Below are 25,161 nucleotides of genomic sequence, written 5' to 3' on the forward strand. Positions count from 1 at the left end.
GCTGGTTGAAAATTTTCATTTTCTGCTCAAAAGTAATGGAATGCCTTGTCTTCCTGGCTACCAGCTGGAGACTTACTTGGACATTTGGCAGACATACTGGTATACAATAATTTCAGTTTTAAAAGTTTATATGTATAGTCAAAACGCACAAAAATCACACGAACACTGAACTAATTTTACTTTGTAGACGGCGAGCTCGAGAGAGGTCGAGTTAGGGGAAAAGATACCCACCTCCCGGCTTCTCAGGCCAACATACCTTACACTGTACGTTGCGGCCTGTGCCCCTTGCATGCGAAATTTGAAAATATTTTCAAAATGTTGTACCAGTATCAAACCGTAATTACAGAACCATCGGAACTGCTAAACCCATCCCAAACTCGATTTATCGTAAAATGAGACACCACAAACGGGGAAATACCTGTATAATAAAAACAGGGTGGATACTGTTAGTCGATGAAAATGGCAGCTTTACAAACAAACTTCAGTAGTAAGTTCAACAGTAACGTAGGTGCCGTGACCAGACAACACGCAAAGAACAAGTGATGCCAGCAATTAGGTAATCTCCTAATCTCGCCCACCAGCCACCACTTAATTACCTTGTTAAAGTCTTCAACAACAAAACCAGATGACGCCATGCATGCTCCTGTATAAATGAAAGATAAATTTCTGTAGTATTCTTGTAGGAGCACAGTTAAAACTTTACAGCTTCACATTTGGTGTTCTAGTCATATATACTTTTAGGTGTTAAAGACATGCATCACACTTTGCTACCGAGCATGAAATTCAAGTTACTTTCATTTAAAGTAAGGGGAAATTTCACTTTTATAAAAAGAATAAATTAGTCCTTTCTTATGCACCTTTTTAAATTGTTTCAAAATACACTAACCAGTTCGAAGTCATGTTCCTTCAGTTCCAATTTATGTTCCATTTTGTTCCAACAGCATGTTTCAAAGCTAAAATTCAAAGAAAGGATATGGAAACATTCCTGTGTATATCACTTTACTTAAAAAAGTAATGAAATAATAACAGTAGGATACTCAAATTTTATTTGGAAATGTATCTTAAGCTAATGTAGACCATTATCGTCATACTGCCAGATTATAATTGCATTGTCCACTAGTAGTGTGCAATATTACCAAATACAAATGCAAAATATGTGTTGGCTAAAACAGGAATATGAGCATGGGCAACAATAATAGGGCAGTGATTTATCCTCTTGCTAAGACTGTATTACTGCTATCGAGTTAAAAAAAAAAAAAAAGATTTTTTAAAATCTCTTGTCAAACTCCTCAACATGACAACACTGGAAGGCATCTTAAGTATAACTAAGGGTATGGGCAACACCACTGAAAAACCACGAATTTTAAATGCACATCATTTCGCATTTTGATGTACACAGCTAGCTAAAATAAATCAACATGCTATTAACAAAAAGCTGAGCACATAAAACACTGCCAATGCTAACCACTTTAGGGTAAAATGTGTTACTAGCCTCTTTTTCAACCAATGAAACTTGGAAAAAGATAAGATTTACAATCGAATAGAGTGAATTATACTAAATTTTTTATTTATTTTTTCTTTCAGCAAGGTCAAATGGTTGATTTGTTTAAAATACAGATAAAATCAAGAACCAGCATCTAGTAATTTACATGACTTCCAAATGATTTACTCAAACATTATCTATACCACTATCTTATATTTGCATGTCACAAAAAGAAAAACAAAAGCAATGCATTTCCAAGTAATATCAAAAGATTTATACTACAGTATATTCAAGTACAAAATAGAAACTCGTTATGTATTTCCACAAATACTGTATTTCCATTAAGCTCAAAGGATTCACTGCATTTTCTGGTGTACATCCATCAATAAACAAGTAAAACTGACCACTACTAAACTACTGCATACCAGCTTAGTACCAAGCTGTCAGATAATCAATAATCCAGCTCCCAGTGGCAAAGGAAACTAAGTATTTCAAGAAATCCCAAAGGTGTTGCACAGCTGCCCTTGCCCATCTAACGAGAGTCAGCTTTGCTAACTGTGAGCCCTCCACAGAATCCATGTCAATGAGTAAGTTTTTGTATTAGGCCTCTATAGAGAGTACTCCTTGCTTACATTAAGTCAGAAAATGTTAAGTATCATTATTTAAAATACTGAACCAAACATTTCACTATGTATTCAGATTTCAAGAAACTATATAGCAAGTATATTCTAGTCGAAGCTAATTTGCCGACGGAGCTCCTCCATCCTTCTTTGCAGCTTTTTGTTGCTTTAATCTCATCATTTCAGCATCACGGTGTTTACGAGCTTCAAGTGTCATTCCCTTGTTTCCGTCCTTAAAAAAATGAAGTTAGTTAGTACTGAAATCAGGAGTAATTAATAGTAGCACATATTTCTCATGACAAAATCTTTGGAATTAAGGTGGCAGATTACCAATTTATTCACTTGGAACACAGCACAATTATTAATCAATGTGCTGTACAAAGGATATGAAGACATGAAATATGTTTTTATACTTAAATACTATTATCATCAGTCTGTAAGACATACACTTAAATGAGTGAACTCGTCCCCTAGGACGTACTGTGCCACCTTGACAATTTCTTTAGACAGATGGCTGCTCATGCAGCCTGTTTATATCTAAAATTATACATTCAAACCTAGTAAAAAGTAGGTAAAATACTGAAAAGAACAATTCAGACCAGTTTGTTACAAGTCCACTTGACATACTGTTCTGGAATAATGATGTGAATACCTAATACGGCTAATGTTACCTTAATGAAGATAGTTTCATCAGATCCCTACCAATCAACTTTTACAATTGTGGAAATCTATCTTATCATTACCTCTTTACCAGAGAAGCCTCTGCTGCATATGCTACACCATATAATTCCTTCTCACTTTGCATATGACTGTCACTGAGTCAACACTGCTGACCTTCCCAAGAATGCCGTTTTCTGTTACCATAAAGCCTTCATCCTTTCCACTAGGTTTTTAATTTGTTTTACTACTTTTTTTATGCCTCTGTTCTTGTTTTTTATTTTGTCAGTAACGTTTTCTTGCTTCATGTAACTGTGTAAATGGTTAGTGCTGGCTTATGCTGCTGCCTCCCTTCCCCATGGGTTACTGTATTTCTCATTTTTTTTTTTTTTTTGCCTACTTTTTTATCACAATAGCACCCAAACTTACCAACAGTTCAGGGGTCAAGGCTACTGAAATGAAATCCACTACATAACGAAGACCCAAGACTCAACGGAATAGACTTACACAATACCCCAAAGCCTGTGTAGCAATGGTGTAAAATTGTCTCATTCTTTCTTCCTCTCTTGTTATGCAGTATTGTTTCATTGCAAGTTTAGATGAGGGTCTTGTTAAGCTGGTAAATTCAGTAATGCATGCCACAATACAGGTAGGAGACAAATCAAAGTACCATAAGCACTGCATGTGCATTTGTCTGTTGCCAATATACTAAGCAATAGCTATTGTTTTGTACTGCATTTTGGTACATTCACATTAATAAAGAATATTTCACCCAAATCTTCATGTGGATGCATGCCTTATTAGACATGTTACATCACAAATTTTAGAAATTTGTATTTTTCATAACTAACAAATCTGTGGTCTTAGCATTAGGATAAATCTTCTAGCGCCAGCTGAAACCAGTAAAAAATTCCGTAGAATTGTATATGCAAGGAACTGGTGATATCTGTCCTCTGTCACAAGCTAGGTAGGACAACCACCGAGCCAAGCTGGAACTCGTGACGTCTCAGTCATTCTTCCTACCCAGGTTAAACTGTCAAGAGGGGTAGTCAGAGGTGGGCCTTAAATGTTAAGACTGCAGGTTTGTTAGTTATGAAAAATACAAATTTTAAAAATTTGTGATTTCTTCATACACAGAACAAACCTGGGGTCTTAACATTAGGATAGACTTAACTCTTGGTGGGAGGTAAGTATCATTAACTGCCTGGAGGTTTGCCACACCTGGTCATTCTTCTTGTGTAAGAGAAACCTAAGAAGACCTACACCTCTGAACCTTAGATATGTGAATAACTTAGGTTCAGACTTCTGGGTTTCAACAGAATCCAAAGTTCAATGAATAAGCGGAAGATGAAGTGCTATCTGTTCAAATAACAAACCAATGTAGCCACCTAAGTAGGTTTGTTATTGTCCCTCTCTCTCTTTGCTAAAGAGAAGAATATTCTGCTACTGAAAAGTAACATCATTCTTTAATGATTACTCCAACAGCATGGCCACTGCACTCACCTGTATCATGCCCGTTCCAGCTCATGATGGAACAATCTTCATACTGCCCATAGGTAAAGTAGAAGACAGAAAGGAGAAAAGAAGAGAGACCAGCTATCTCATTCATTTCACTTTCATACCATCATCTCAGGCTAGATACAAACTGTCCCGCCAGGGTCACTGGATGAGATACACAACTTGCTGAGCAGCCACCACGGGACCCAAGGGAAAAAGTGTTCAAGGACCTATGGGCAATGTCCTTCACATAGAAGGAAGTGCGTGTGGTTTGGCGACGTCATGAACCAGCATTCAAAATTCTATGAACACATAAATTCTTCTTGAATGTGAAAGGGGAACTCAGTCATCTAACGTCAAGCACTTTTGCATGTACGATACTGGCCGAAGCAACTGCTGATGATGAATATGCATTCATGATCGTTTCTCGTAGCCAGAATGAGATCGTATTCTTGGACATTTCTTTCTTGACTCGGCCTGTGTTAACAAAAAGTCTTTGACATCCTGGTCTGAGATGTTGAGTCCTTTTTTAGATAAGCACACAGTGTTCTGACAGGACTCAGCAACATTTTGTCAGGGTCACTGTCAACAAAGTCTCCCAAAGAAGGTACAGAAAAGGAGATGAATCTATCATCATGAACTGAGGGATTCTGAGTCTTAGCAATGAATTCTGGGACAAATTTGAAAACTACTGACCTCCAACCCCTGGTATGTTGACATCATAAGACAGACCATGCAACTTGACTACCCATTTTGATGATGCTAATGCAAACACAAAAAGAATGCTTTCAGGGTCAAATGTCTATCTGAAGCCTGCCTCAACAGTTAATAGGGGGCTCGAGTAAGGCTAGTCAATACAAGTCAAATCCCAACGAGGGACTTGAGCTCTCTAGGTGAACAGGACTGCTCAAAGCTCCTAATCAGCAAAGATAACTCTCAAGATGTAGTTATATCCACGTCCTTCATATGTAGAACTAAAGCCAAAGCAGCTCTGTAGTCCTTTATGGCAGACATAGAAAGAAGTTTTTCTGTTCTGAGAAAGACTAAGAAATCAGCTATCTGTTGAATAGAGGTTCCGAGTGGAGAGGAACCCCGTCTATGACACCAATCACAGCAGACGGAACACTTTCCCTTGTACACGGGTGTTGAGAACTTTCTGATATAACCTGACATCTGAGATGCTGTTCTAGAAAAGCCTCTCGCTTGCAGGAGATACTTGACAGTCTCCATCCGTGAGAGATAGGGACGCTATCGACGGATGATACCTCTCCACATGAGGTTGACACAGCAGATTGTGCCAGGGAGGTATCTCTCTCTGGCAGCAGAGAAAGCAGATCCAAATGTGGGGGGTGCAAATGCATGCACGAGAAATTTGCCTCTCAGGGGAGAATAGACTCACTGACTAAGCTTTTTATTTTTCCCAAGCCTGGATAGGGAGAAATAGTTAAGAAGCACACACTTCTGTAAAGATTTGCTAAAACAAATTATGAAATAAGCCATTCAGTAAGGGCTGGAAGCACCTGGAAAAGGCTCTTCAAAAAAAAGTAAACGTAACTAGGGATTATGCCGAGATGATGGCATTGTGACATCCTGGATTAAAGGGATTATGTTGTCATAATGATGCCTGGGATAAAGTCCTTGGACACAGCTCAGAGTGACAATTAAAACTGTTCAGGTTGCACAAGCTTAATGATAAAGTACCACCACTACGATACACAACAGGGCATCACCACCTCTGACCGTGGAATGCTCAATCCCAAAAACCTGACCAACTCAAGGTAGTGGAATTGTGTGTTCCAGTTACAAACTATTCATACAACTTTTTCAAACAAGCCAACTGGACATCATATTGATATTTACACCAAAATGAAGGCCCCCAGAAACATTAAGAGGTGTAACATTGGCGCTCACGCTACAATGAGGACCAGACCCAGAAGAATTTCAGGAGCTGTAGATACCTTGAGACACAGCCATAACTAGTAGAAAGAAACCAGTAAGTGGCCCTCAACTTCTATAAACACCAAAATTCCTCCATAGGTTAGAGAAATATATATACTTTCCATCCTGGTCTAGAGCTTGTGTCAGCATGGAATTCACTACGTGGCCCTGGGCATGCCACTTCTCTTCCAGAGAAGGAGGGCCTTTCAAGAACCTGAGTCTGTACCTTTTCATCTAGACCTTCACAACCAAGAGCTTGCTGCACACCCTTCTCTGTGATGTCTTTTGAGCCCTCGTGGGCCAAAAGCATTTTGGACATAAACATAAGTCAAATTTAAAAGACAAACTAGTTTTTCATTATCACTACCAGCAGTGCAAGTCCACTCATTCCCCTCATTATTCATGTACGTACCTGTCTGATTAGAGGTGGGGTAACAGTGACCTGGGGAAAGGATCCAACGTATCAAGCAATTAATTGGTTATCATTCCATGTCTCAAAGGCATATCAGAATGTAGACTAGTCTCAAAGTGGTTCACTGAGCTTAGCAAAACTGGCTAGAGAACAATCTGAGGAAATAAACTGATTCCCCCTACTGGAGACAGTTTGCTATTACTTTGTTCCTTGAGGGACAAACCTAAAAACTGTTTTGACATCACTGTCTTTTGCACAGGTGACAGACTTGATTAATTCTGACATGAGAGAAATCTCTCAATTCTGTCTTCTGAGGGATGAACACTGTTAACATCCATGGCAAGTTAGATTTCCCCTATAGATAGTTTGAGGTTTGACTTGTCTCAGCTGACCCAAGGGTATAAGTCCTGACATAACTAAAGAATATACAAGGGTGCTGCAATATCAAAGAATATACAAGGGTGCTGCAATTTCTCTAGAGTTCAAATGCATTACAAGCCTGCTGTCAAGTACCTCCATTCTTACTCCACTGTGGGCCTAGGCAGCTTGTAGATAATTTGAGGTTTGACTTCTCTCAGTTGATCTTAAGGCCTAAGTCTTGACATAGCTAGAGAAGTATATAGAAGAGGTATTGCAAGTTCTTTTGAGTTCAAGGGCACCACAAACCAGTTGTCAAATACCTCCAGTCTGATTCCATTCTGTGGGCCAAAGAATGAACTTCCAATAGGTGGGGTGTATCAGATTATGAATATAACACAACCTTTGGCCACAGAAGTCAGGAAATCTTTTTTTCAAGACAGAACAACACAACCAAGCTATGAGTGGAGGTTGATGATGGCTGCCACATTTGTTGTCTTGGGCATGACGAACACGACTGAATGACCATAAAATACTGAAGTAAACCACCCATCTCTTTTTATTTTGCTTTGACCTCACATCATTAGACAAAGTTTGCAAGTTCTCTATTTTCTTAGGATAAGATGTGATGGTAACAAGTCCAGCTGTCAAGAACTTAACTCCAGATAAAGGAAGACACCCGCTGCTGCAGTACATCTGGTAAAGTTCAATCTTATGAGATTGTAACTTTTGCTCCAACTTTTCCCCTCCATCCTTTCTTTCACATCTACAACAGTATCCGCTGTTGCATGAGATGGGAAGCTCCCAATATGGGAGGACTTGACTTGGGGTTGGCTACTGTGGTGTTCCTTTTCTAGTTTATGACCCTAATAAAAAGTAAATTTACATACTTAATCCAGCACTTGTCTGAAGTTACCTACACTGAAGAAATGGGGTGTTTGGCAAAAACCTGCAAAGTAGCTCCACCAAACTTTGATCCATCATGTTAAGCTTGGGTATGATTTGTCACTGACATTTGACCTTCAAGCAACAGAGACTTTCTTTTCTGGAGCTGGTATCAAACAGCCTTGGCAAGAGCTGTCTTTTGCTAACAGTTGTCGGTGTGTAGCCAGAGAAGCCATCAAATGCCCAATTCTGTATAATCAGCATCAGAAAGTCCTGGAGTAGCAACTGATGGAAACTTAGCCTAGAGAAGTGCAAGAGCAAACCTGGTTGCAAAGTCCTACACAAGCTGTGGCTTAAGGCAGCACACTGACTTGGCAATTAGATATTCATACAAGGAGGATCCTCAGTAACAGAGGATAAGGGTTGAAGAGTCAAATGAAATTAAGTAGAAGAATCATATGCATAAAAGAACTGAAATCTAAGGAAGTCCTGCCAGTGTATTAACCCTTACAGGACGGGCTAAATGTATATTAATAACACCCCTAGACTGGGCTAAAAACATCAATGGTAAGAGGAAGATATTCATATGCACATGGTATAAAAAGAAAAATTCTAAAAAATTTTCTGTACCTTCCACATTAAGTTGAAAGTGAATATTTCCAACTCTGTGCAAGGCCTCTTTTCCAAAAGACATAAAAATATACTAATTTTACCAAGTTATAAATGTTTTTTCAAATTATATTTTTTTTTGTAAAATTATAATTATAGCTCACACAATATCATAACAGAGAGAACTAAAATCAATAACAAATTCTAAGTATATTTATTGTAAAATATTTGAGATGTCCTGGGATGGGGAGGTGCAGTGCATTCCCCCATGAAATCTCAAGTCAGACTATCTGCCTGTATCCAGAACTGAATTGCTACTAGCGTTGCTGTTAAGTCATTTATGGCCCATTGAAGTGATCTGCACATTTTTCCCACAATGTTCGTTCAAACTGTATGGCGCAAAATACTGATCATCAGGGGATGTAACCCGGACATAACCCTAAAGCTATAAATAGAAGTCAAGTGAAGTTGGCAAAAAAAAAAAAAAAAAAAAAAAAAAAAAAAACACACACACACACACACACACACACTCGCCAATCCAAAAAACATCATTATGCTTAATTCTGGGCACTCTTACATTTAGACTTTTATTTAGCTAAACAGTTATATAATAATCTCTCTAAAATACATTGGGTAAATAGATGAACCGGTAACACAGCAGATATATTACTTGATGTTACTTTACAATGTATCCATAGATGACCTTGAATTGTTGAGGAGAATAACATATTTGACATTAATTCAATACATCCCAGAATTCTGGAAGTTCCAAAACTAATAATGACCCTTACAAAAAAACAAAAAAACAAAAAAAAAATACATTTGTTACAAGCAATATTATTCCAGAATTAAAAATACATCTAGAATAGGTAAACCATTTTAACAATTATTGTAAAACCTTGCAAAACATGTGTTTTTTAAAATAAGCTTTAACAACTTACATTAAAAGGGTCTTTCGTGGTATTTAATACTTGAAAAACTTCAATGCTAATTACTACTTCAACTCTAGGTGCTAAGGTCTCAAGTAAATACTTACTTTTTGAGATGATGACTGTCCTTTTTTATTTTCTTGTTGCTTTTTTGCATTCTTAGCTCTTGCCAATTCCCGCTGATTTCCACCTGTGGACAAAATGCCAAAATTTAGTCACACGTCAAATGCATAACCCTCATTCTACAGTACTCAAGCCTTACAGAACTCAAAACTTTAGTTTCAGTAAATTACACAGTATCTTGATTAGTCCCAGATTCCAACAGGTGTTCTTATCCTATCTCTTTCAATTTAGGTGGGACCCCATAGTAAAACAGGGTCTTCTGAGCCTTTGACAATCTGGTAAATACCACATAACCATTCTGCTATCAAGTCAAGGTTTATTTGGGGAGTTCTGAAGTTACAGGTCACCAAATTTTAAAGAAAGACTTTCACCACTTTAAAGGGTTAACAAACCACTTCTGATGAAAGTGTATCACAGCACTACACAATCACAAACTATCAAAAAGCATATCTAAAAGATTTACAATAGTATGTTGAACTGTAGGAGTAGTATTTAGGTCATAAGGACAAACAATTTTTCAATTATAGCACATGCAATCCACACTTTTGTTTCAGTGGTTAGCAAATTGTCTGTTGTCTGAAGTACAATTCAATAAAAATAATGTCCAGGAGCACCTCCCTACGAAATTCCAATTCCCATCGTATCCATTCAGTGAAAGTTCCACACGCAAAGTGGGGGAGTAGGTGCAATTATTTAGTAAGTGGTAATTTTAAAAAATCACACAGCATGAAAACTGGTTTTGTTTGCTAATCAGTGGTTAAGTGCTGGGACCTCCACCCTGTAATTACATATTTCAAGATTTCCTCAAAAACTACTGTACACCATAGGTGCTTAAGTTAAAGAGGTGACTGAATACACTTCTGCTATTGAAGAAACTATTGGTGGCCCAGTTACTATTGTTGAAAGACCACTGTAACTGCATACTGGTCATCATAAATTTCCCAATACCTTCTGTTACTTCTTTCGAATGAACACCATATTCTTTGGAAAATAATAATAATAATAATAATAATAATAATAATAATAATAATAATAATAATAATAATATGAAACAATTGTTAGGAGAAGGTGTAAAGTAATATGGAATTAAGAATATGAAAGGAGGTATAGAAAATGGGGTTGTAGCTAAGGGCCAAAGGAAAACTCTATAAAGTAGAAAGTAGAGAAAGAATCTGTAAATCTTCCAATATGGTAATCCAAACTGTACTTATATATATTAAGGATGGGTCAGAAACATGTAGTTATTAGCCTAAGTCAGTAATGTGTAGGCCTGCGGGGATTTTCACATATCGAGAAGTGCAGCCATGGCCGTTCTTAGATACAAAATCCAATGACTTACACATGCTAGCCTACGATATCTTTTGTAATGACTTACATATGATAGTCTAGGGTGCATCTTGTAAAACATAGGCTAAAAGAATGATCCAGTAAACAACTGAAGACTATTAATTCAGACTGGTTACTGTCAGTCGGTAGCCGAAATATCTGCCGATCTTTGTTTTTATTTCTATGATATTTAACATCTCTTCTTTATGTTTTTACGTTCATCCCCAAGGGGTTGGTACTGTAAATGCCACCTGTTTTGCATATAATCTGGTAGTTACTGAACCAGAAACATACTGCGATAACGAGAAATTTACTCTCTTTTGTTTATGTTTTTACTTTCATCCACTAGAGCTTGTACAAACATGGCACCCTGAGGAGCTTCCGCCATGTTTAGTACCAGCCCCTTTAAGGATGCACACAGACTAAAAATATATATGAAAGAAAGTAAATTTCTAACTAGCCTACCTCTGTACATTTTGCATTTTATCTCATCTGTATTGTATTATATACACCATTTCTATATTTAGTCGGTAATTCTAAGCCATAGTTCCTCGGTGAGCTCAACTATGGCAATTGACGTTTTTCTGTTATTTTACTTGCTTTACAAGAATTTAAAGTAATATTTTGTCAGCCAGCTGTAACTAAACTGTTAATTGACTTTTGAAGACTACAAGACGGGGTAGATCTAAGCCAGCATTCCGCGGCAAGGCCCCCAACCCCCTCCACAGCTAATATGGCAAAATTGTAACCAGTAAACACCCCTAAAAATATCAACCTAACGTACCCTATGGGTGTTTACTGGTTATAATTTTACCGTACCAGCTATGGAGGGGGGTGGGGGGCTCGCCGTGGAATGCTGGCTTAAATCTACCCTGTCGTGTAGTCTCCAAAGGTCAATTATAGTTTAGTTACAGCCGCCAGACAAAATACTCCTTCAAATTCTTGTAAAGCAAGTAACATAACATAGGAAAACGTCAATTGCCATAGTCTAGCTCACCACAGAGCTATGGCTTGGAATTGCAATTTAGTCAATATATATATTTACAACTGACATCTAGGGTAGAATGTAGAATAGGGGATCACAAACTAGGCTACTTGGGGGTCCACAAGTTGGGTTAGGTTACATAAAGGCGTCTAGGCTAGTTAGGTTACATTCCCTCTGTAATGCCTACAACAAAATGCAAAGCCTAGCCTACTTGGATGTGCCTACAGTAGCCCTGTCCCCCTACTCTCCATTCACTCTGATAGGCTATCTTTGTGCAGCTGTCTCCTTTACATTTACAGTCTTCTGGGTAATCCTAAGCCGTAGTTCCGTGGTGAGCTAGACTCTGGCAATTGACATTTTCCTAAGTTATTTTACTTGCTTTACAAGAATTTAAAGTAATATTTTGTCGGCTGGCTGTAACTAAACTGTAATTGACCTTTGAAGACTACACTACCCTATAGTTCTACCTAGATCTCAGCCGGCATTCTGCGGCGAGCCCCCCACCACCCTCCATAGCTAATACGGCAAAATTGTAACCAGTAAACACCCCTAAAAATACCAACCTAACGTTCCCTAGGGGTGTTTACTGGTTACAATTTTGCCATACTAGCTATGGAGGGGGTAGGGGGCTCGCCGCGGAATGCCGGCTTAGATCTACCCCGTCGTGTAGTCTTCAAAGGTCAATTACAGTTTAGTTACAGTCGGCCAACAAAATTTTACTTTGAATTCTTGTAAAGCAAGTAAAATAACATAGGAAAACGTCAACTGCCATAGTCTAGCTCACCGCGGAACTACGGCGTAGAATTACCGTCTTCCGTTTTACCCGAACAGGCCTATCGTATTTTCATGACTTCAAAAGATTTTTTGCAACCAAAAATCCCGTCCAACCAAATTAGGTTGGCACAAACAGTAGATGTTTTAACACAACTTACCTAGGGCTTAGTCAAGTTACCTTGGCAGGTAAACACTTGCATGCTCTTGGTGCTTTACTGGATAGCCTAGATTATTCGCCTTAGGCTATCTCAGGCTAACATGGCCTATTAGGGCCTAGGCAGACCTATCCGTTTTAGCTTGCCGTTTGTTATGGCACACTCGAAGACGGCACCGGTAGGGCCAAACAAACATCTGCCTTAAGCCTACGGGGGGAGGGGGGGGGGACTTACACCGAATGACTGGGGTGAACGGAAATGAACCCTACGGTACGCGAATAAAAAAAAAATAAAACAAGGCCTAAACGGACTTTAACCCCACCAATTCTTTGACAAAACAGACCACAAACAAAAAATGAAATCCGTCAGGACTTCACTACAGACATGCTGCAAAAAATGGGAAACTAGAGAAAGTAGGCCAACAATAGCCAACGACGAAGCCAGGGGACTCAACCTACGCTACGAGTAGACAAGCAGATTGCTCTGCCTCATATTTTGATGGCCTTGACAATATTTCGTACGTGATTGATATAAGATTAATCTACAAACACTTACGGGTCATTTTTAACGTACTACGCAGTCCCGAAGGAGCTATGGGCCCTCAATTGACGGAACAATAAAAATTGCCTGCGTGTTCGACGACAACACCCATACACAAATTGAAAATTGAGATGAGATGGCGAGCAGGCCTTAGAGAGCCCGAACGCGGCATTAGAATAACAAAATTCACGTACATAAACCGGTTATATACAAAATCAGATTTTTTGATTACTAATAAAATAATATTAAAAATAAATATAAAAAATTTTCCTAAAAATATCTAGTTTTACAATGATGAAAACTGATTATTACTGGAACTATATCTTTTAAAAGCCTACCAGGATATGGTGTAGGAAATTTCTAGTAAATTGTCATCGCACGACATAGTTACGGCAATACCGAGCTGTAATTGTTTTTTCAAAGACCTATATTGCATCTATTTTATTACTCAGATTTTGAATATTACGAAATTAAATAAATTACGCATTAGCTTTTTTTTATTTAATGGACGCTTTAACGCTTCAGATGTAGGTTAGCAGAAGATTTAGAATACTTATCTTTGTATCGGCACTTCTCACAAAGAATTGCAGATGGTGAAGAAAAGTTAATCGATATATATGAGATATATACACTTACACACAAGTAACATATTATATATGTATGTATGTATGTACGTATGTATGTATGTACTGTATGTATGTATGTATCGCATATAAACGCATGACTATACGATATACAAGCTAATTTAAAACCAATTTAATAAATATACCTATATATGTAAATAAACACACACACACACACACACACACACACACACACATATATATATATATATATATATATATATATATATATATATATATATATATATATATATATATATATATAGAATGTATATCTACAACTGATGAATATATAAATAAGTAAATAAATATATAATGAGCAAAAATATAGAATAAACAAAAAAGTAAATATACAAATAAGAGTGAATTATTGTATATCTAAGTGCAGTAAATAAATAAGCGTACAACAAATATACGTAAATAAATAAATAAATAAATACACGCATGTACACCCACCCCCACACACATACACACACACACACACACACACACACACACACACACACACACACATATATATATATATATATATATATATATATATATATATACATATATATATATATAAGCGAATCCACAGGAAAATAACAGGCAAAAGTTCTGTACCAAGCGCTTTCACGTTTATTAATGCATCGCCTGGGCACATATATACAGTATATATATATATATATATATATATATATATATATATATATATATATATATATATATATATATAATATATACAGTATATATATATATAATATATACATATATATAGATATATGTGTGTGTGCGTGTGTGTGCGCGTTTATATGTATGTATGCATGTATGCAAATACTTAAGAATGTACGAATATTTATTATATAGACATATAAATGCACACACACACACACACACACACATATATATATATATATATATATATATATATATATATGTGTGTGTGTGTGTGTGTGTGTGTGTGTATGTGTGTGCGTGTGTGGAAATAAAACAAATGAAAAATACCTATAAGAATAGAAAATTATATCATAAAGATTTAAAATATAAATCTTTGTGATAAATAAATAGGAAATATAACTAAATATATAATAAATGTATATATTTGCCATAAATAAGTAAAAAGTGTTAGTAACGAAATATAAAACGAATAAATAAACAAATTTGGACAAGTAAAAATCCAATAAGTCAATAATTATATGGATAAATAAATCTACATACAAATAAATATATATTAAATAATTAGACAAATGAATAAATCATATATAAATCAATAAATAATAAAAAATTAACAAATGCCACTTTAAAAATAATTTGAAATTTGTATCGCCAGTAACCTCTGCATGAACAGAAAAGCTCGCGTCACTCGATAGATCTTGAGTGTGACATCGAGTACTTGTTCACTCATCGCGAATAAACTCATGAATATTTGATAATGTATCGATATCCACCGGTACTTCCAGAAGAAATGCCAGACCACAATTAATCGTGAGGCCTCAACCAAGAAAGTCGATGACAAACTCTGTTGGTGTCGTGTTAATGTTATTTATATTTACCTTATGTTACTACTGTGCTCTAGTATTTTTCCTTCTCTGATTTTTAGCTCATGTAAATTGTGTTACAAGTAAACCCTGACTGGGGGTTGTAATCTAACATATATTTGTAATATATCAGTGGAGTAGGAACGTGGAGAAAAACAATAGGCATTTAAAGCAAGTACCTTTTTTATATATTAAACGCACTGACCCATCTGAACTTGTTTCCAAGATCCGCTGAAAGATACACAGTATCAAACGCTGATGCAAAGTATATGCATGTGTTGATAGTTAGTGCTTAGCCAAGAACAAGAAGGATGTAAAAGTGATGCCGTGCATGTTATTGATTTTTTTCTTCCCATTCTTACGCGTGAACGGAACTGATGATAACTTTTAATTTTCTATTACTTCAGATGTAAGGTAATTTTTTAGATGGCAGAAATTACCTCACAAAAGCATCTATAATACCATGGTTTCATATACTCCACTTGACGAACCTCGTTATATCTAGTTACCCACTGAAACATTTTCTACCCTTCATATTCATGGGCATTGCTAAATGAATTGTGGGCGGTCTTATCATTCTCCCCGTGCCACTACCTTATCTCTCTCTCTCTCTCTCTCTCTCTCTCTCTCTCTCTCTCTCTCTCTCTCCAGTTCCTCGTTGGACGAGTCGGTAGAGTTCTCAGCTAGCACTCTGCTAGGCCCGAGTTCGAGTCTCCGACCGGCCAATGAAGAATTATTAGAGGAATTTATTTCTGGTGATAGAAATTCATTTCTCAGTATAATGTGGTTCGGATTCCACAATAAGCTGTAGGTCCCCAACTGGTTCTTAGCCACGTAAAATAAGTCTAATCCTTCGGGCCAGCCCTAGGAGAGCTGTTAATCAGCTCAGTGGTCTGGTTAAACTAAGGTATACTTAATGTTTTCTCTCTCTCTCTCTTATACTTTACCTGTATATCTTCCCCTCTTGCTGGTCAGTGTCCCAAAAGCCCTTTGCCCTTTAATGTAGTCGTGTGATGTTTCCCCACCTACAGTTTCTTTATCATCATCATCATCCAGGTGCCATATCCCCAAGGACGTCGGCAATCATGGCTCGCCACTCCTCTCTATATCCAGCTCTCTGCAGCAACTGAGCTGCAGACATTCTTCCTCCAGTCATTCTCACCCATCTTTATCACGTGCATCTAATTCGTGTAGAACAATGTAAAAAAAAATATTACAGTATTTTTCTGAAAAGATATTTTTTTTCTGTGACTGGGGACTCATACTGCATGACGACTGTGAGAGCTGTTATAATCATCTCCCTCCTGGCATTAATCATCATCAAAATGTCTCAGTTATGTTTCCCTATGAGGAATAAACACTGCATACACATCCTGTCAAATCCTGCTGTGCCTCTGTTGACCTAAGTAGTGAATTATACACCTGGTAGCATGTCGACTGTGGTGAGTCATAATGAGGATGGAGAAGGGAATGTGGTTAGCAATCTCACCGCCACTCGTAAGGGTTCGCTAAGAACCTGAAGGCTGACACCTTCCATAGCCACCTCCTCTGAGGGATAATGGTGTAGGGGACTAATAATAATAATAATAATAATAATAATAATAATAATAATAATAATAATAATAATAATAATAATAATAATAATGTTTTGTTGAACATAATGGCAGCCTTGGTTGCCATCATATTCAACAAAACATGTCTGAAAGAGGGCATATACCCAAAGAATAATAATAATAATAATAATAATAATAATAATAATAATAATAATAATAATAATAATAATAATAATAATAATAATATTTCAAAAATACTCATAGTAGCATGAGCCTTCAAATGGAGAAACAAATCTGCAGTTACGTAAATGTACATATATTTAAAGATATAAATATGTGCAGATAGCTTTCAGGAATCTGTTCGATTCTCCTTGTCAATCTCGAAGGGGAATCGAACAGATTCCCGAAAGCTATCTGAATAGATCTATCTTTAAATATATGTACATTTACATAACTGTGGAGTTGTTTCTCAGTAAATAATAATAATAATAATAATAATAATAATAATAATAATAATAATAATAATAATAATAATAATAACTCTGAAGAAGTTTGAACCAGCGCTGAGCAAGAGGGTCATTAGGCCAATAGACTAAGAAGAAATTTCGGAGGTGTCTTTGACAGGTGATATCACATGACGGCACCTTTGATGTGTGTACTCATCTTGCCCTACCTAGCCTCAGCAATATGGAAGCTCGATTATTGGTGCGTTATGAAGATGACATGAAAGCCCTGGGCCCAACCTCATTAGTCCGGATTAGCGGCGCTGTCAACCTCCTCCTCCTGCGTATTATTTTTTTTTATTTATTTATGTAGGCCTAGAAGAGAGGTAATATGACTCTTTTATTACTGAATTATCTAACCTCTTTATTCTAAATTAACCAGAAATAGTCATGAGCTATACGCAAATTTTAAGGGCTATACATTTTCCAATGATGTATTTAACCACGAGTCACTCACTCTTTGTAAATTAAGGGAGGTAGGTAGGTAGGAAGGCAGAGAGAGAGAGAGAGAGAGAGAGAGAGAGAGAGAGAGAGAGAGAGAGAGAGAGAGAGAGAGACTAATTATGGTAAGCGTCGTGAGATTGGGGGTGAACTGAAGTTAAAGAATTTGTACCATGCCTGTCCGCCTTTGCGTAATGTTCGAATGCCAGCTACAGTACTTTATGCAAAAAATGTACTATATCTTATCGTAATGTAATAATTGAGCATGTGTGCGGGTTCGCATCACCAGAGTTGACAAACTTTCTTAGTTAATAGGGTAATCCTGACTTTGTTTTAAAGATCCATAAAATGCCGAGATTGTACTTTATTTGAAATCATTCGTGGTCAACATGCAAAACACCTGATCTAAATTATTATTTGCGAACACTGGTGGTCCAGAGCACATAGGCCAAGAATTGTCAGGGGTGGGGTTGGGGGGATGGGAAAGTGGGAGAGGGGGGGAGTGTGGAAGGTTGAGCCTACAGATGAAGACTCGAGGTAACATAGCTAACCTCTCCTAGCATGCAGATAATAGTTCAGAAAGAAGGAACAACGAAAAAAATAGAGGAGTATGGAAACTTTCACATCTAATCAACTACATTAGATGCCAAACTCCAGGAAAATGCAGTCAACCTTACACTATTGTTTGTAGCCTTCCTGGCACCTTAAGCTGTTCAAATGAAATTAGCGAGGAGAAAAATAACGACACCATTTTGTATCCACCAAGAAACTACAGGTAATGTATTGAAAAAAAAAGGATATTTTATAATGGAAGTTTATTTGAGCTGATTGTTGTACGTGTATCTGGTAACTTTTTAATAATGTGATTGTGTGTATTTATGATAGATTGCTGTACTGGGAATAGATACTACATTATAGCAGATGATTAACCGCATTACTCATGTTACAATCATACTTCTGTGCTGGCTTACGAACACCAAGGGTCGTACTTGAAGGCGAGGTTTTAACCTTGCAACCGTTATCGTGTGTTCTAGTCGCTAGAGCTTCTTGATGTTGCACACTTCAGTTCTTACACTAAGAATATTCTGAGTATTTTCAACACAAGGTCGATTCTGACCAAAATTCTGGCAAATTAGTTTTTTCTGGCTGTTTATAAAAGGAAAGGGATTTGTCAAACTATAGAAATTAAACCACAGGAGCGTTGTCCTTTTTGAATAATAGTATTCAGTGTTTGGTGCAAAGAACTGTACTCTGTAATGTTCGAAGGCCTGACTCATCATGAACTGCGCTCTGATGAGACTGAAGTGATAATAATGTAATAATTACTTGATAACAGAGATTGATAACCCATTTTCAGTCATAAAAATTTTTTTGTGAAAGCTTTTTGATTCTTTTATTAATGTTTAGAAAACTTTTTTTTAAAATATAGTTTAGTTATTATCAAATGGCCAGATGAGCTGAAACAACCAAAAATTTGACTCCACACACACACATATATAAAATATACACACACACACACACACACACACACACACACATATATATATATATATATATATATATATATATATATATATATATATAGGTAGATAGATAGATAGATAGATAGATAGATAGATAGATAGACAGATAGATAGATACATACATATAATTACGCAATTCCAGATTCATGGTCAACGCCAGGTAGCTTAAGGAAGGAATCATCCGCTAATGCGTCCTTTATATCTCCTATAAATTGAATTCATCTGAACAGAGATTAATACGCAAGCCTGCTTATCTCTTTCATGAAACTTACGCTTACACCTTTTCGTAAGTAGGAAAAGAAAAGGAAAGAAAAGAGAGAAGAAAAGTGAAGGGCGATCGAGTTCTTTTTGCCGAAGACTTCATCAAAACAGCCTTGAAACGTCTTCCCATTACGAGAGGGAAATTTTTCTTTCATCATGTAAATTGGCTCATTAAAACTATAACCAGCAAACACGGACTATGAGCCGGATATTACCATACATTTTTATTGAAGCCATAAAGGAAATCGGAAGTTATCCCAAGGCTGAAGACACGTGCGCCTTGTGTAAGCGAGAAGTTACTGATAACTCACATCTACTCACGATTTTTTTTCCCCCGTTGTTACGCTGACTACTGTCGTAATAACATTTTATTTTAGGTACGAAAGGTTTTATTTGGATAAGGTACGCGGAATCTTTGTTAAGCTGTGAGCTAAGATCTAATTACTCGTTTGTATTTTGACTTTGTTTGAGTGAGGCACTTGGATAGACTGTACTTAAATGTTTTGTTTATTTTGCAAGCTGAAAACTACGTTCAAGTTTTAGGAATATAACACATTAGCAAAATTTTTATTTTACCTCTCTCTCTCTCTCTCTCTCTCTCTCTCTCTCTCTCTCTCTCTCTCTCTCTCTCTCTCTCTCTCTCTCTCCTCCTTCTTTTAGTGTTAATGTCATTCTGTACATCACTAGATACAACTATAATGACTTATGCGGCGCCTTAATTTTAACTGTCGTGTAATGTAGGTCTAATTATACTTAGATTGAGATATCTTACGGATTATTTTCTTGATTATATCATGTACCATTGACCAATGAGATATATAATTATTATAATTATATTAGACTTACTCTAAGCATTTTTCAGCAGCTGCGAATTCATAAAATTCAGTAGTTTTAGCGACCAAATTTGCTGAATAGCAGTACCAACACGCAGTAAACGTGCCTCACATTGTTGGACTGTTCAAGCGAAAATTTACTGTCCTAAATAATCCATTTTTTGTCTTACCAATTTATTTATACTTCAGTCTATTTATTATTAATTTAGTAGTTTAGTTTTTCCTCTTCTAATAACTTATCTCATCTTTCTGACCTTCCTATTCCATATTCTTTGGAAACTTGTATTTCAAGTCAGTGGTTCCTGTAGGCTTATTCCATATGAGGAAGGGTTTATCTTCTGTATAATAATAATAATAATAATAATAATAATAATAATAATAATAATAATAATAATAATAATAATAATAATAATAATAATAATAATATAGTAAACATCAAGTCTCCTCATGGGTGAGGGCAAGAGGGCTGAGGGAAGCGAAGCAAAAAAAATCCATGTTTTGCCACATTTTCATTTTTCCTTTCACATGTTTCTGCCTCCACTTTTATTCCTATCGCTCTTTTCCCGTTTGTATCTCACTTTTACAACACCTGAATATTTGCCTGCTTGTCGATTCTGACAAGCTCACAAGCAGAATAATGAAAAAAAAAATTATATTTATGATACTGCAGATGTTTCAAAACTCATTTCCCGAGTAAAATCCGTCAACTGTCACGATAAACTTATACTTAGGAACATATAGGAAAATTTGGATCGCCATTTTATTAAACAAGTAAATAAATAAATTTAAAAAACGATTATCTGACTACTTGACCATCTTGGCTTAGACATAAGCATTTCTTTCAAACTTTATTTTTTTAAAAATTTTCCATATAAATCGATTTTTAAATTTTCCATATAAATCGATATCATCTTTGATTGAATGGAAAGAAATGAATGACTCCCAGATATACGAAACGATATCCTGTGGATTGAAACAAAAAGAAAAGAGGCATTTACATCTGTATCGTTGCAAAGGAGAAATTTCTAAATTTCAAAAGTCTTTTAAATGTATTAGAAGAGAGCACCGACGCTTGCATTTGTTTATTTTTATTTATTTAGGAAGAGTGTCATTGGCTAATGGAAGGTCTCCGATCTCTGGCCTCGCTTTACGGGAAATAAATGAAGTACCTTATACCTTATATTTGATTTTACAGTTGATAAAGATCCAAAAAAGAAGAACGAATTCATCCGCAAGAGAGGAACAGACCGAAGTAAACATGCGTCCGAAAACGTGTTTTATGCTAACAGCCTTTTCAGGGAATGCAGACAAGATGACTGGGCATAACTACGTCACATCCTACTTTGCATTTTAATTTATGAGACCCAGAGGCAGCCATAAACCGGCGGGAAGGAGGGGCCACCTTTTCTCCTGTTATTCACGGGGGAGCCATGCGCTCTCTCCAATGGTCCATGTCATCCGTGGGGGAGGGAGATGAGACGAGGCGAATTTTTGTCCTTTCAAGGGAGAAAGGATGAAGTATTGTGTTGTTTTGCCGCAAATTACTTATATCAGGATCCTGAGGCACGACGTGCAAATGAACAAAAATCTTTGTTCCTCGGGTTAATGTGTAAATATGGCGCATTCAGACCTTCTCCAACACATTGCTAAAACGCGTCTATGTATACACACACACACTCTCTCTCTCTCTCTCTCTCTCTCTCTCTCTCTCTCCTGGGAGAAGTAGAGCGGGTGGACACACTTCGTTATAATGCCCAGAGAAATGAGTTAGGTAGCTGGTAGTGAGATGCCCAAGGTGGTTGCAGCCTGAGTTAAGAATGGTATGGGGCCAGCAACCTTATCCCAAAAGATCTTGCAAAGAACTGGGAAACTAACCTCTCTTTCACTTCACCTCATATATATATATATATATATATATATATATATATATATATATATACATATATATATATATATATATATATATATATATATATATATATATATATATATACACACACATACACACACATATTATATATATATATATATATATATATATATATATATATATATATATATATATATATATAAATGAGTGGATAGCTCCATCCAACACTACTGAGTATGGCGTGCGTGCAACTTGGTCTTATCAGCAAAATAAGTTGATTGCTATGATAGTATGTCATTTCCAAGCCGACGATTATTTCTGATAAGACTGAACACCGCGATTAGAGCAGTCCATGTCACAAATGGAAATGCTCAACGTCCTTTCCTCTCATTTAGGTTTTGCTTAATTGATCGGAACATCTGTGCTGCTACTTGGGGATGCTGGCGGAACCACATAACCAATGTTGCTGTCTCAGTACCGTCGCTTTCCATTCGTGGGTTCGACTTTCCCTGCTTGAGGGTTAGCCTACACTCAAACACAATCTCCTTAACCTCTTTGTTTATTTTTTGTTTGATTGTTACTTAATATTTTCGTTTATATATATATATATATATATATATATATATATATATATATATATATATATATATATATATATATATATATATATAGAGAGAGAGAGAGAGAGAGAGAGAGAGAGAGAGATTTTTTATCATACGGCTTCTTCTTTGCAAAACTGAAGCCAGAAGGACACAGCCTTTTGGTTTCTCAACAAGTCTGTCGGGTTCAGCAGATGGTGATGCCCATTTACAGCTGGGTAGATTGGTTGGCAGTAGTGCAGGGGTGATCCACCGACCTCGTTAACGTCAGTCGATCGCAGTACCGCTAAGCCAAGGTGCCCACTTTAGCTGACTGCACCTTCCAAAGATAGAGATTTGGTTCGCCGCCTACGCTAAACTTTTTACTACTCCTAGCTATGTGCAGATTTTTCATTTTAACAGATTCCACCGTTTTTATTCTCTTAGTGCATACGGCACCAACATTTTTCTTCTATAAAAGAGGGTTGGTTCAAAAATCCCTGATACAGTTCCACCTTGATTTCACTAGTCTATGCACGTCACTTCCCAGTCCTCTACATACACACACACACACACACTGTGCTAACTTTCTTCTTTCTCCTACTCTGTGAATCACCTCCTCTCTCATCGTACCATTATCCGTCATATTGACACCAAGATACTGATACAAACTAAAGGATTTCATCCTTTAATCTTGTATATCAACATTCATTACTCAATATTTCTGGTTTTTATTTACTCTCATGGCCCTGTTCTCGCTCACTTATGCTCCTAACTTTCTCCTCTTACAATTACTTGTAGCTTCAACTGTTTCTCTGCAGTCTTTTTATAATTTTTCATTTTCGTTTTATTTTATTCTGTAGAAGAAACCTATTCATATCGAACAAGCACACCAAAGGGGCCATTGCCATGAATGTCAAGCTTCCAAAGAATGTTGGTTTCAACCTCCCGCCGCAGACCCCACACTGCAGCAGTAACTGATCATGATACAGAGCCAGTGATTTTCCATTGCCCTAGGGGAGACGTGAACCCGTGACACTATACAAGCGGACCAGCTGCTCTCAGGATTAACAAGCACTGAGTTGCTAAAGCATTTTTCCTATCGTTGTTCTCATAATTTTCCCTCTCTCCGGAAAAAAAAGTTTTTTACAAAATCCTATCTGTTTCTCGGAGAAAAGAAAGGTTACATTTCTTGCATTTTATGAGTATACCCCTGCGTTTTGGTTATAATAATTCTGTGGTTTTATTCTTGCATGTGTTAGTCCTAATGGTGTTGAAATGGATCACGAATTCACAGTTTTCATCCTTTAGGATACTGGGTGTTCCTGAAACCTTGTTATGCAAAGGGAATTTTTGCCATAGTTTTCTTTTTAGTACTCCATGCACTTATTTCCATGTGAGCGTAAATTGTGCTGTCTTTCTTGAATACACCGTTTATGAAACACGGTAACCTGACTATTTGCCGAAAGACAACTGGTCGAAATATGTTTGGCCAACTGATAACCAGTCGAAATACAAACAGGTCGAATGACCATTTGATGGGAAGGAGAATTGGTCGAAAAAGGCTAATTTTTTTTTCAGCTGCTCGTTAGCTTTATACATTATCATGATATTTCTATAATAAGCATTTTCATAGTTTAGCACGATTTAGTTTAAAAAACTTGAAAAAATTCAAAGTTTTAAATTCAAAACCATATCCCCTCAGTACAATGGAGTTCATCAAGACAGAAAGAGGTGCAAGAAAACTCCGCTACAAAGGATTTGCATACTTGGTTGATAAAACGCAAGACAGCAAGGCTTATTGGAAATGCGAAAAACGCAAGGAGTGTAATGCGATAATGAAGACGATTGATGATGTGATTAATGGTTAGCCTTCTCCGCGCTCTCATCCACCCAACGATTCGCGTAATACGGCTTTGCAAGCAATTGATCAAATAAAACAACGGGCTTATGAAACTGAAGAAGTTACTAGTTGCATATTAATAGATAATGCTACAAGTGCTTACCTCTAAGCGTTGCAGGAGCACTGCCAAAATAGCCTTCTCTTTTACGCACACTTAATAGGACGAGGGCTAAGCAAGAAGATGAGGATTTAAATTTCTCGACACGAGGTGAAAATTTTAGTCTTCGCGAAGGCGACAAAGTGAGAATTTATGGCACCGATAG

The 25,161-nt window shown here is 36.7% G+C and overlaps 1 protein-coding gene across 1 annotated transcript; it reads right to left on the reverse strand.

Annotated features, from left to right (window-relative positions):
• Positions 1–1,028: 1,028 nt before the first annotated feature.
• On the reverse strand, positions 1,029–13,444 carry LOC136832791 (modifier of protein aggregation 4). Its single transcript, XM_067094344.1, has 3 exons — positions 13,306–13,444; positions 9,495–9,577; positions 1,029–2,335 (listed from the first exon to the last, which is right to left on the reverse strand). Exons 1-3 carry the CDS (start codon positions 13,310–13,312, stop codon positions 2,222–2,224), a joined length of 204 nt encoding a protein of 67 aa, XP_066950445.1. The 5' UTR covers positions 13,313–13,444; the 3' UTR covers positions 1,029–2,221.
• Positions 13,445–25,161: the final 11,717 nt, after the last annotated feature.

Source organism: Macrobrachium rosenbergii, chromosome 50, assembly GCF_040412425.1.
Source record: "Macrobrachium rosenbergii isolate ZJJX-2024 chromosome 50, ASM4041242v1, whole genome shotgun sequence".
NCBI classification, from domain to species: domain Eukaryota; kingdom Metazoa; phylum Arthropoda; class Malacostraca; order Decapoda; family Palaemonidae; genus Macrobrachium; species Macrobrachium rosenbergii.

Bases quoted from the DNA above. Each gene is read 5' to 3' on its own strand.
- LOC136832791 (XM_067094344.1), bottom strand. The intron at 2,336-9,494 runs GTAAGTATTTAC...CATTTTTTTAAG, and splicing joins GACAGTCATCATCTCAAAAA to GACGGAAACAAGGGAATGAC.